Below are 14,841 nucleotides of genomic sequence, written 5' to 3'. Positions count from 1 at the left end.
CATTTACCTTAGAAAAAGTATTCGTGTCCTATAAAATAGCATCATAAACCAAAAGGAACCTTAAATTCTTTCTCTTTACTGGGGAAGCATACATTTACTTTGCTTTCTAGTGGGCATTTTACCAATATGCATCAAGAACACTAATTAATGTAGAAAATATATAATCCCATAATTTCAGTCTCATTAATTTAACTGAGAATAAACAAAGACAGATATTTATTAGTGTTCGTTGCAGGACAGATTTTTGTAATAGTGAGAGTACTAATCTGTCAACTATCTATAAATATTAAAGGCATTGAGTTGAATAAATTATGATATCACCACATGAAAAGATTGTAAAGTCATTAAAATAATGTTTTTGAGAAATATTTAAGACAAGGAACAATGTTCATAGTGGAATGTTCATGACAGTAAACTGTGTTATACTATTTTTATAATTTTGGCAATAAGTGGAAAAAATATTACATACTAATGACAATAAATAAGAATTAGATGAGATAAACCAGTACATTAACAGTGGTTTTCTCTAAAAAACGGAGGTGGATAGAGGCATTATTTTTATCTTCTTTTTTTGTGTGTGTATTTTCAGATTCTCTATAATACAGTTATATTATTTCAAAATAAAAAGATGCTATTTAAAAGTATGTTGTTGTATATCCAGAAAACCCCATTGTCTCAGCCCCAAATCTCCTTAAGCTGATAAGCAACTTCAGCAAAGTCTCAGGATACAAAATCAATGTGCAAAAATCACAAGCATTCTTATACACCAACAACAGACAAACAGAGAGCCAAATCATGAGTGAACTCCCATTCACAATTGCTTCAAAGAGAATAAAATACCTAGGAATCCAACTTACAAGGGATGTGAAGGACCTCTTCAAGGAGAACTTCAAACCACTGCTCGATGAAATAAAAGAGGATACAAACAAATGGAAGAACATTCCATGCTCATGGGTAGGAAGAATCAGTATCGTGAAAATGGACATACTGCCCAAGGTAATTTACAGATTCAATGCCATCCCCATCAAGCTACCAATGCCTTTCTTCGCAGAATTGGAAAAAACTACTTTAAAGTTCATATGGAACCAAAAAAGAGCCCGCATCGCCAAGTCAATCCTAAGCCAAAAGAACAAAGCTAGAGGCATCACACTACCTGACTTCAAACTATATTACAAGGCTACAGTAACCAAAACAGCATGGTACTGGTACCAAAACAGAGATACAGATCAATGGAACAGAACAGAGCCCTCAGAAATAACGCCACATATCTGCAACTATCTGATCTTTGACAAACCTGAGAAAAACAACCAATGGGGAAAGGATTCCCTATTTAATAAATGGTGCTGTGAAAACTGGCTAGCCATATGTAGAAAGCTGAAACTGGATCCCTTCCTTACACCTTATACAAAAATCAATTCAAGATGGATTAAAGACTTAAACGTTAGACCTAAAACCATAAAAACCCTAGAAGAAAACCTAGGCAATACCATTCAGGACATAGGCATGGGCAAGGACTTCATGTCTAAAACACCAAAAGCAATGGCAACAAAAGCCAAAATTGACAAATGGGATCTAATTAAACTCAAGAGCTTCTGCACAGCAAAAGAAACTACCATCAGAGTGAACAGGCAACCTACAAAATGGGAGAAAATTTTCGCAACCTACTCATCTGACAAAGGGCTAATATCCAGAATCTACAATGAACTCAAACAAATTTACAAGAAAAAAACAAACAACCCCATCAAAAAGTGGGTGAAGGACATGAACAGACACTTCTCAAAAGAAGACATTTATGCAGTCAAAAAACACATGAAAAAATGCTCACCATCCCTGGCCATCAGAGAAATGCAAATCAAAACCACAATGAGATACCATCTCACACCAGTTAGAATGGCAATCATTAAAAAGTCAGGAAACAACAGGTGCTGGAGAGGATGTGGAGAAATAGGAACACTTTTACACTGTTGGTGGGACTGTAAACTAGTTCAACCATTGTGGAAGTCAGTGTGGCCATTCCTCAGGGATCTAGAACTAGAAATACCATTTGACCCAGCCATCCCATTACTGGGTATATACCCAAAGGACTATAAATCATGCTGCTATAAAGACACATGCACACGTATGTTTATTGCGGCATTATTCACAATAGCAAAGACTTGGAACCAACCCAAATGTCCAACAATGATAGACTGGATTAAGAAAATGTGGCACATATACACCATGGAATACTATGCAGCCATAAAAAATGATGAGTTCATGTCCTTTGTAGGGACATGGATGAAACTGGAAATCATCATTCTCAGTAAACTATCACAAGAACAAAAAACCAGACACCGCATATTCTCACTCATAGGTGGGAATTGAACAATGAGATCACATGGACACAGGAAGGGGAACATCACACTCTGGGGACTGTTGTGGGGTGCTGGGAGTGGGGAGGGATAGCACTGGGAGATATACCTAATGCTAGATGACGAGTTAGTGGGTGCAGCACACCAGCATGGCACATGTATACGTATGTAACTAACCTGCACAATGTGCACATGTACCCTAAAACTTGAAGTATAATAATAAAAAATAAATAAATAAATAAATAAAAATATGTTGTTTAATTAGTGATAAATTGATAAATACATTAGTAACTTTCACCAAAAAATGTTGTAAATACTGGCTTCCAAAAATATTTCTTGTGTTTACTTCTTTCCTTCCTTTTTGTCCACCTCCTAGGGACTTTTCAATTTTTGCCTTAACCCAAAAGAAATATTCCAAAATTGATACTAACTTATTTTTAATGCCTTAATATCTCTGTGTAGTAAGGAGAAGGTTACATAGGAAGGCAGTTCAGCAGCAGCAACTACAAACGAGGAAAGGTGAGTATTCTATGGGCACTAGAAGGCAGGAGGATTACAGGATGAACTCAGAGTCCCACATGTTTGAACACAGTAACTTTCCCAGACTGTGCTTTCTTTGAGTTTGTATTTTTGAAATATTAGTGAACCCCGAATGTATGAATCTTAACAGCCTAGATAATTCTATAACCAGATTATGTACTCCCCTAGAATTCTTAAATATGTATCTGTAATTGTAAAGCACTGAAGTATTAAGGTCCAGACTTTAATTAGATAATTCACTAGAGAAGAGTTACTTCTTAAAGCAGTAGTGCATGCAGGATGCATTTTACAGGATTACTTCTTAGTTAAAATAGATACTTACCAGAAAAATAATTCTGTACCCAGAGCTATAAAATAGTAGAGACTTAAACTGAAATGAATGCATCTAACTGTAGAAAATAACAATGCTGATCTTTTGCAGAGCATCGAATTTAGAGGACAGATACTACTAACATAGCAGATGTAGCCCAGGTACAGTTGATTTGTTCCCTCTATTAGACATGATTTAAAGGATTCATTCAACTGTTACTCTTGCATTCAGAAAAAGCTAAGGCTTATGCAGATTTATGTCCCATTATGTATAGAGGACAGTTCTAATTCTGCTGAAACAAGAGCAAATTTAATCAAAGTTTCTGATAACAAACATAAGACGTATTAAGAAAGTGGTTGACAGTGTAAAATAGTTAACTAGTCTACTTGACATGGTGTATTTTAAATCCAAACAAGACAACTATAAAACTATAAATTTGTTTAAAAAGGTTAAAAAAATTGATTTCTCCTTACTTCATGTTTGTCCTTAAAAAAATGCGGTAAAGGACTCTTGACTTTTTAAGGATGGCTTAAAAATACAATTGTTAAATAATTCCAATGGACCAATAATTCCAAATATATATGGATAATATATAAAATTACATAGATTTATTGGTTAAATTAAAACTATTTATATACATGACTCAGAATGCTGAAAAAATAATTTAGTCTGATATGTTGAATATCAAAATACTAGATGACAAATATTAACTACAAATATTCTGATCATCAAGGTTTTAACATATCATGATTTGCCATATTTTGGAATGCTTTCATCTTCTTTAAAAGTATGTTTTTAATTTTATGGCATTAAAAGGCATTCCAGAATGATTATTTCATTGACTATTTTGAGAAACAGTTGTAAAGATGCAAATACAAAAATAAAATGTCTAACCACTACGTCTGGAGAAGTATATTAAGTACTGAGTATTGAAAATCATATATTGTTTGATATTGTAATATGTTTATTAAATACATATTGTAATATGTTTCACTTGCCTTCCAATTAATTAATCAGGAATTAGTTGATATGATTTCAAATAAATAGGAAAATACACAGTTAATCTGTAAAGATAAATAAGAACTTTCTGAAAATGACAGAGTAATCGAAAAGCTAGGGACTTTGGAGCTAAGAAAAAAAATTCACTCCCAGCTCTGCAACTGTGAACTGGGGCCCTTGAGGAAGTTAGTTAATATCTCTAAGTCTGTCTCCTCTGTAAAATATGATATAAACAGCCAAGAAGCGGGACTTTGGGAGGTTTACATTGATAAACACACTTCCATGGCAGATGCACTATCTAAGCACCCAAAAAATGTCTGTGCCCTCTTAAATAATATTTTTTTGAAAAAGGTGTCAAAGAAGAAGCAGAGTAATGGATGGGAAATAGAGAGTGATCAGACAAATAATCTATACAATAATGCATTGCTCATCTACATCTGTATTACAATCTAATCAACAGTAGAGTGGATCAATTGTGATATGTGCAATGGAATGGTATATCATAGTGGGAATGTACAATCTGTTATACAATACTTGAAAACTATGGATATATTTTATGAACTAATTATTGAGTAAAATAAGAGATACACAAAACAGCACATAGTGTATGAATTTACCTAAAGTGCAAAAACAGGCAGAATTAATCTTTACAAATGCAGACAGTGTTCTCCTTTGTGGCTCGTAGTAACAGAATGGAGAACAGCAATGTTTTGCTGCTTTATCTGGGTGATGGCACCATAGAGGTGTTTGGTTTATAGAAGTTCAAGCTGTCTTCATAGTATATGCAAGCTCCTATAGGTATGTTATATTTCAATACAAATTTTAATATGGATAATTTGAATTTAAACACATATTTTCTTCCAAATTCCATGCACACCCCACTATGCCACCTATAATGAAAACAGATCAAACATTAACCTTGAAGGGTAAATTTGTTACTAGAGCAACATCCAAGGCCAGAAATCAACAGTAGGACGTTAAATCCAGGAAGAAATAATTGTGAAAAACTAAAGAAAAACAGGATAGATCATCATTCTTAAATGATATTTTCTATTAATCTTTGTCCTGCATATGGGGAGATTCTGGCTGCTTAGCTCTCTTCTTGGGTAGAGCTCTTGCAGTTTAAGGAATCAGGTCCCTAAACACTGGTTCTCAGTCTTGAATGCATCAGAATCACTTACGCTTGTCAAACCACAGATTGCTGGGCCCACTCCTAGAGTTTCTGTCTCAATGAGACAAGAGAATTTGGATTTTTAATAACTTCCCAGGCTATGCTGATGCTGCTATGCTGAGCATGTACATTGAGACCCACTGTTTCAGGAAAAAAAAAAAAAAAACTTTCAATCTTGAATCACATTAGGTAAGTTAGTCTCTGTATTTTCGCCAATAAAGGAAGAATAACACCAACTACTGTTGTGTGTCAAGAATAAAAGATATAAGGATTAAGTGTGTACAAGTAAAGACTTTGGTACAAAATACATGCAGTTTAAATAATTAGCTGTTTTTATTTTTATTTCTAATATTTCCCTTTTCTGAAATCTGGAAAGTCTTCAATGGGTGGAAGAGATCAGTTCACTTAAATTCAATGGTCTTCAACCCTAGCTGCACATTATCTCCTGGGGAGTTTGTAAAACTCCAAAGCTGGGGCTATACCTCAGGCCAATTAAATCAGAGTTTCTGCAGGAGAGGGCCTCAGCATAAATAATTTGTAAAACTCTCCAGATGATTCTAATGCCATAGCCAAGAGTGAGAATGACTGCTTGCCTTATTTATTTATCTATTTATTTATTTAATTAATTTTTTTTTTGAGACACAGTCTTGCCCTGTCACTCAGGCTGGAGTGCAGTAGTCAATCTCAGCTCACTAAAATCTCTGCCTCCTGGGTTCAAGTGATTCTCCTCCTCAGCCTCCCAAGTAGCTGGGACTACAGGTGTGTGCCACCACACCCAGCTAAATTTTTTGTATTTTTTGTGGAGATGGCATTTCACCATGTTGGCCAGGCTGGTCTCAAACTCCTGCTTTTCTATTCATTTTTAGCTGTCTGCTCTTCAAAGCCCAGCATATGATTCTTCTCTAACATGATTACCCTGAGTAAAAGTTTTCCTTATTCTTTGAGACTACCACATGTATGATACATAACATGATGTTATATGCTGTGGATATAAATGTTTGTGTCATATCACCTCTTCCTGGTTATAAATTTCTTGAAGGAGATAATTCAATTTATGTGAGCATACCCACAAATACACCCTATAATATACAGCCCAGCAATTGCACCTGGGACATAATTAATAAATAAAATGAATAAATAAATGAAATGATATAAAATGGTGAAATAAAGTTTCTAAAATTTATTTAAATGCTAGCATTCTTTCACCTCCAGTTATTTTGTCATAAAGTATTTTTATTGTTCCTTGATAAGAAAAAAAAGACTGTAAGAATATGAAGACTGGTCCATAACTATGTTTATATTGTTAATTATATTTTTAAAAGTTTGTGCCCTATTTTGTCCAAATACTCAAAGTTAACCTAGTTTTATGTTCCTTATTCCACATTTTAAAAACATAAACCTAAATTGCACAAAGTTACTATTTAAAAATAAGATGAAAAAGCAATTTCAGTTTCTGTGTTTAAGAATGGTTATTGTGATGCTATCAGGGATGATCTGGCATAACCTAATACAGTTTTACTTTTCATAGACAGTTAACCAGCTTCCCTGAAAACAAATAGTAAAAATTGTTCTTCTAGATAGAAATCAACTGACTTGGACAAGAATACAAAAGTTGTCAAACTAATTTCACTAGTTTATTTAATAATTGATCATTTTTTACTACTTTTAACTATTTTCATTCACTAATCTTTAAAGCTGTATCAGATTTGCATAAAACTATAAATGTGGAAATGCATACTTAAATCTTTTTACCTCTTTCCAGTAACTTGTTCGGGGTAAAATATTTCAATGATCTCGCATAATCCACTTAATAAAATAAATTGAAACTGAATTTAAAAAAAAAAACAAAAACTTTTGCCACCAGGCATGTTGGCTCACACTTGCAAGGCTGAAGCGGGTGGATCCCCTGAGGTCAGGAGTTCAAGACCATCCTGACCAACATGGCGAAACTTTATCTCTACTAAAAACACAAAATTAGCTGGGCGTGTTGGTGCATGCCTGTAATCCCAGCTACTCAGGAGGCTGAGGCAAGAGAATCGCTTGAACCTGGGAGGTGGAGGTTGCAGTGAGCAGAGATCGTGCATTGTACTACAGCCTGGGCAACAAGAGTGAAACTCTCGGCCTCTCTCCCACCAAAAAAAAAAAAAAAAAAAAAAAAAAGTTTGCCTTATTTTAGGACTTTTTTAAAAATTACAGCTTTTTCAAGTTAAAATCTTTTATTTTGACATAATTATTTTTACATGCCGTTATAATAAATAATACTGAGAGATCACAGGTGTTCTTCACCCAGTTTTCCCCACTGATATTATGTTATAAAACTATAAGAAATCCTGGTCAAGTAAACAACCAGGTCAAGAAAACAACAAGGACATTGACATTTATATAATTAAGATACAGAGCATTTCTATCTCCACAAAGATCCCTCTTGTTGTCCCATAAAATAAAAAAAGCTGCTCTCATTTCCCTCCTTTTCTCCTGGAAACTACTAATCTCTTCTTCATTTCTTTAATTTTGTCATTTTGAGAATGTTATATAGATGAAATCATACAAACAATCATATTTGGGACTGTTTTTTTTTTTCACTTGGCATAATTCCGAAGATGTATCCATGTTTCTGTCTATATTGAAAGCTTGTTCCTTTGTGTTGCTGAATATTTATTACATGGGATGAATGGACCACAGTTTATCTAGCCATTCATCCTTTGAAGAACATCTGGGCTGTCTCGGTTTTTGGCTATCATAAATAAGGCTGCTGCAAATATTTGCATACAGGTTTTTGTGTGAATACTTTTATGTATCTGGGATAAATGACTTGAAGGAATTGTCCAGTGAAATTTAATTGCTGGGTCGGATGGTAGTATATGCTTAGTTTTTTTTTTAATGTTTAAATAAATGTTGGTTTATTTATGTGGTATAATTAGATTTCTTTTTTTGGTTTTTATTCATTTATTTATTTATTTATTTATTTATTTTTATTATACTTTAAGTTCTAGGGTACATGTGCACAATGTGCAGGTTTGTTACATGTGTATATATGTGCCATGTTGGTGTGCTGCACCCATTAACTCGTCATTTGCATTAGGTATATCTCCTAATGCTATCCCTCCCCACTCCCCAACCCCACAACATTTTCTTAATCCAGTCTATCATTGTTGGACTGTAAACTAGTTCAACCATTGTGGAAGACAGTGTGGCAATTCCTCAGGGATCCAGAACTAGAAATACCATTTGACCCAGCCATCCCATTACGGGGTATATACCCAAAGGAATACAAATAATGCTGCTATAAAGACACATGCACACATATGTTTATTGTGGCATAACTCACAATAGCAAAGACTTGGAACCAACCCAAATATATGCTTAGTTTTTAAAAAAAACTATCAAAATATCTTCCAAAGTAGCTGTACCATTAAACATTCCAACTGCAATGTATGAATGATCCAGTTTCTCTGCATGCTTGCCATCATTGGGTGTGGTCACTTAAAAAAATTTAACCATTCTGATAGATTCGTAGTGACATTCTATTGTAGTTTCAATTTGCATTTACCTATTGGCTAGTAATGTTCAAATATTTTCATGTACTTATTGCCATCTGTAAATCTTCAGTGAAATGTCTCTTCATGTCTGGGCCCACTTTCTGATTGTATAGTTGTGTTTTTGTTATAGTTGTTGTTTTTAACTGTTCATTTTTAAGAATTCTTTATGTATGAATGTTGGTCCTTTGTCACACATGGGAATTTCAAATATTTTCTTCTAGACTGTAACTTGTATTTTTAGCCTGAAAACAGGGTCTATCATGGAACAATAGTTTATCCTCCTTTGGACTGTGCTTTTGGTATACAGTTTAAGAAATTTTTCCCTGGCCTTACATCCCAAACATTTTTTTCTAAAAGTTTTATAGATTTACACTTTACATTTAAAAGCATGATCCATTCTGAGTTTGTATAAGGTGTGTGCCTTAAGCCAATATGATGTTTTTGTTTTTTGTGGGCTTTTTGTTTTTATTTTTTGCCTATGGATATCTGATTGTTCTGGCACTAGTTGTTGAAAAGACTGTCCTCCATTAAATTGCTTGTGCACCTTTGCCAACAATCTATTAGGCATAGTTGTGAGGGTCTATTTCTGGGTTCTCTCTTCTCTTTCATTGATCTATGTGTTTGTCCTACTGCCAGTTCCAGTCTTCATTACAATAGCTCCTGAAACCTGATTTTTTAAAAGTTCATGATCAGTTTAATATAGCAGACTTTTCAAGCTTAGATTCTTTAGATAATGTTATGTTAGAAACTTTTTAGCATAATATTTTAGTCTATAAATGTCAAGTATTTTTCTTACTATAACATATGACTTACAAAATCCCAATGAATAAAGATAACTCAAAGCAAAAGATAAGACAACAGGCCAACATCTATACTAGGAAAAGAGGCCTTTGACTAAAATCCCTCTGTCTTTTACAGCATAAATTACTTAAGTCAAAAAATATAACCTTAAAAATATAGCACATGTATATTCCAAAAGACTAAAGCCATCAAATAGCAGTTCTTTCGAACTGTGAAATTCCATGTGTTCAAAAGGCTTTCAAAGCATTATATGAGGCTTCCTGCCTTAAGTCCATAAATTTTTATTGTTCATCTTAAAGCTCGTAAACTTCCTTGAATGATTTCCAATCATTTATTCTTTACAGATACTAATCTGCTGAATTGGCTTTCCAACATTTACTTTGCTTTTTAATCGTGCAAATGATACCTAAGTACAAAACACTCAACAACCATACATATCGCTCTAATTGTGCTTTAAGGCTCACATGGAATAAGGAAACACTAATTTCAATTAGAACATTTTATTTGTTCAGAATTAATTGCTTGGCTTGCCCCATTTGCAAAATTTTCTACAACCCCAAGCTGACAAACAAATACCAGTAAAGAATCCCTTGACCATAATCTGAGTCAATGTTTTCAGCAGTTGCCTTCCCAATAAACACATCTGAAGCTCTAGGCACAGCCACTAGAAAAGTCTCTAATCTGTACACACATGAAACACTCAAGTATATGGTAAGGCTTATCTTGAAACTTTCACAAGCCCGCATTTGTTGGATTTGCTAAACTCTGCCACATTCTCCTCTGCCAAGAGATGGACTTGGATCAGCACAGGCACTTGGCAAATTGTCCCAATTATTTGCTGTACAGATATGGAAGATGTTTGGACATTATCTTCAAACATCTTTTGTGCAAAGTAGTCATTACTGTCCTCCGGTAGTTACTAGACATGCCAGATTTTGCTTAGGTGAGTTACAGCTGAGTAAAATTATGCATTGTCACCCCAATGCATCACAAAAAAAAAAGTATTCTCAAAGAAGATCACTCCTTTACCTGTTTGACATCATATGCCAGAAGGACATATTTTAAATCTGGTGAAACTGAATGTCTTGATGCTTTGAAGGTTACCTAGAAAAAGAAAAAAAAAACCACTTATATTTAAAAACTTATTAACATGAATTTGGATGTATAAAGGTAAAAAAAGTCAATTTTCATAGCACTATAAAATGGCATTCTCATTTCTTTTATATTGTATACATATTTGCATGTATGTATGTATGATTATTCAGATAAATATAAAAAGCTTAAAGAGGACATATTAGACATTTCAGTAAGAACAGGTTTGCTAATATATCTTTCTATATGTTATCTCTTAAAGAATATGTTAATATTTTTATTATTTAAAAAATTCAAAGGCCTATTGAAACTCCTGAGTAACCAAAATGCTTTTATAATTTGCATGCTAGATTAATCAAAAGGAAAAGAAGTATTGACATTCTGTTTGTCATAATTTTCTGTCTCTGTGTTTTTGTATTCTTACTGGTTGAATGTTTATATTTAAAGAAGATACTAACATTAAAGACAGACTCTCTTTAAAGGCAATCCCCAGGGTGAAACAGATTAAAACACAAATATGGAACATTGCATTTGATGTCAAACAAAAACTACTACACTGTACTTGACTAATTTTGAGCCTATAATCTAATAATTGAACAACTTTGAGGACAGAAGGAATTTAAACTACACAATGAAACACATACATTCAAGGTAGAAAAAAGATTTCACTTGAAATACAGATGCTTGTCTAATTCATATCTAAAGAGAGGGCAAGCACATTGAGTTGATGTGAGAAAAAACTCCAAAATAGAAACAAAAAAACACAAAATAAATTGTATAAAATTTTAAGCATAATAGATACTTTGCATGGTATTTGCAGAGAAATACGTGCATAAACAATTGTGCACACCTTATAGTTTCCATAAGACTGCTCTCTATAAAGTCCAGAAAAGTGTAAAGTCAGAGTTTGTTTTGTTTTTGTTTGTTTGTTTGTTTTACATAGGGACCCCAAAACACAATGGATAGGATAAGAAATTCAGACTAATCAATATTTGGCAAGTTTGGGTGGTATAATAAAATATATATTTGATCTTTTCTCTGGTTCTTGGCACAGAGCTCCAAAAACCCTTGAAATCTCCTGAATGATAGAAATGTCTTTTGTTATTCATAGCAAACTTCTTTGCACTTTATTCGATTTCATGCTAATGCGACTGCAACATCAGAGGACTCTTTGTGAGGGGAGGCGTTAGCTTATAGTTTCAGGATTAAGCTGATCATCAGATCACATCAATCATGCGATTACAAGTTTAGAAATTTCAGCCCCACTCTAAGATCTGGTAGGAGAGAAAACCTGGAGATCAGAGTTCAGCAGCTGGCGAGTGATTCAATAAATCATGCCTAAGTGATGAAACCTTGCTTAGAAACTCTGAATGATAAGGGTTGAGGGAACCATCTGGTTGGTAAACATATGGATGCATTGGGAGCGTGATGTACCCCAGCCCAAAGAGAAAGAGCCTCCTGTGCTGGGGACCCCTTCAGACATCACCCCACATATCTCTTCATCTTGCTGTTCATTTGTACCCTCTACAATAAACTGCTACTCATAAGAATAGCTCTCGTCTGAGCTCTTTGAGTCATTCTAAGAAATTCTCCAGCCTGAAAAGGGGTAATGAGAACCCTCACATTTGTAGCCAGGTTGGACATAATTCAGTACCATTGGAACCAGGGACTGGCAGCTGGCATCTGAGGTGAGGACAGACCAGGGGAATTGAGCTCCTTAACTGTGGGTGTACGCTAATTCCTGGTAATTAGTCTCCATATTGAATTGAATTGTAGAGCACTCAATTGGTATCAGAGAATCATTTTTGGAATGACATAGCTTATTAATTCCTGAGCCAGATATGCAAGAGAATGGAATGGTCAGCGAGACATATTGCCATATGGCAATGCTAAGGTATGGGGGTTTACACCTATGTTGAACAATCTACATATAAGGCATTTTAGAAGAAGATAACAACATTCACTGGCAACAATTCATGTCAAGAATTTTGTTTTTTAGTTTTTAAAAGATCCATTTAAATAACCATGAAAATAACAACATTAGCAGCTACCACTAATCAGTCATCTATCATGTGGTCTGCAAGTTGTTAGGAACTTTGCAGTTATCAATGATTTTAAACAGTCTTCAGGGCAATACTATGATACAACCTAGTTCTCTCTCTCATTACTTTATTGTATATTGAAATTTGATAGAAATTAACCTATGGGGAATTTGGGGTGACAATGGACACACAAAGTATCCAACATTATAGTATCAGGAGGTGTATCGTTTTTAAGGAAATGTTCTAGGGGACAGTATCAAATGGTATGCTGTTATGTAAAGACTGATAGGGCAATGTCATCATTCTTGTCCTACAGGGATTAGAAAATTCCAACGTTGCAGTTGTTACACCTTTCTCAAGGTCAGAGAGAAGCATACGTAACAAGACAGTCCAGGGGGGCCTCTTTTCATAGCCTTACATTATCTCACTAGCAGGAGGGGTTTTTTTTTTTTTTTTTTTTGAGAGCTTCTCTGACTAAAGTCTGAATTAATTTAAAGGAAATCTCACCTCCCTCATCCTCATCCACCCTCATGTGATGTTCCTCACACAAATTAACTTCACGCTTTCACAGGTGCGTCTGTGCCTCCGGTAACAACGTTTTAGTATCTTTTACAGTTCCTACAATTACCCAGTCTGGCACTTTATTAATTATCCCTCTACTGCCTCAAGCTTATGCAGCACATAAACTGGGAAATTTTCCAAATATCTTTTCAGGGGCCCAAGCTGCTGAATCTTCTCGAAATTAAAGAGTCGTGGGCAGGTCACTGATGCTGCAGAGAAACTTACTGATGATACACGAATAAGAAACATATCTCGGCAGCTTAGTCAACACGCCAGAAGATGTTGGAAATCTTAGGTCAATCCCTCTTAGTGTATGCCTTTAATGTTATTATTTATTGCATTTGGGGTATTCTTTCTTTCAGCCACAGGAGACATCTTGGTCAACACTGATTCTAATCGTAGACATTAAATAGTTCTGGTTTAATTTCAACTTAATATGACTTCAAATTGTGGTTTGGGGAAGTTGATTATTGCCAATAATGCTATTACAGTACTTTCATATTTAACAACTTAATTACTATTTAAATGAAAGGATGCAAAAGTAATTTCCACATGTGTTCATTGCCATTACTCAGCAATGATGCCTGCCTGTCCAGTTTTTGACATCCAAAATAGTACAAAGGGCATAAAAATGCATGAATCCTGCCATCTATGTACATTCTGTTGAAGGCAAGCAAGATATGATAAACAGAGTAAAGCAAATATGCAGGTGATTAACTAGATGAATTAAGCAAGAAAGACAAGGTATTTGATCAAGTAGAGAAACAAATGTATGTTTTCAGGCAGCTTGGGAACATTTTGTGGTACCTCTTTTGTATGTATCATTCCATTCAAGCGAATCTTATGTGTTGAACATTCACTGTACAACAAGCCCCCAGGGAGACATTGAAGGTGCTACAAAGTTGGGAAACCAAACCCACTAGGATGTTTTCCTTTCCATATTGTTCAGGATAAGACGAGTGTCATGAATCTCGTTAGTCACTGGTAGAGCAAGGGTCCAAAACATGGTTGCTTTAAACCACTGGGTAAGCAGGGTAAGACTGAAGCTATCTGTGTAAGAATCACAGAGAGGTGGAGTAGTCAGACCGCCTATTTAAAAGAGCACAGTAGCTCCTCAGCTCCAGATACAATGTCCTATAGAAAAATACACACAGTGTTGCTAGTTTTCCATTTTTTTCAAAAAAAGTTAGAAAGCAAAATTTAACTTATAATTTCATAATTTTAAAATTCTGATTCAATCCTAAATATACTAGGGGGCCAGATTCTGTCTGGAGCCTACAAGCTTGCCAGTTTTGAATTACAACCTACAATATGAGAATAAACTTCAAAAAATGCACAAGTAGCTTAAAAACAATTCTTGGGAAGATGAGGGATGATTCCATAGATTACTGCTACTATGTATGAAGTATGCATTATTGTCAACATGAATATGCCA

The 14,841-nt window shown here is 34.6% G+C and overlaps 1 protein-coding gene across 9 annotated transcripts in view; it reads right to left on the bottom strand.

Annotated features, from left to right (window-relative positions):
- Positions 1-14,841, bottom strand: part of DPP10 (dipeptidyl peptidase like 10) — a 1,401,293-nt gene that overhangs the window by 300,048 nt on the left and 1,086,404 nt on the right. For all 9 annotated transcript variants that reach the window (XM_063595113.1, XM_063595114.1, XM_063595111.1 and 6 more), the window contains one exon: positions 10,741-10,815. In XM_063595113.1, coding sequence (XP_063451183.1) covers positions 10,741-10,815 — 75 coding nt within the window. The remainder of the gene's footprint in view (positions 1-10,740; positions 10,816-14,841) is intronic.

This window comes from Pan paniscus, chromosome 13 (assembly GCF_029289425.2).
Source record: "Pan paniscus chromosome 13, NHGRI_mPanPan1-v2.0_pri, whole genome shotgun sequence".
NCBI lineage: Eukaryota > Metazoa > Chordata > Mammalia > Primates > Hominidae > Pan > Pan paniscus.
This window is presented reverse-complemented; position numbering and strand designations above follow the sequence as displayed.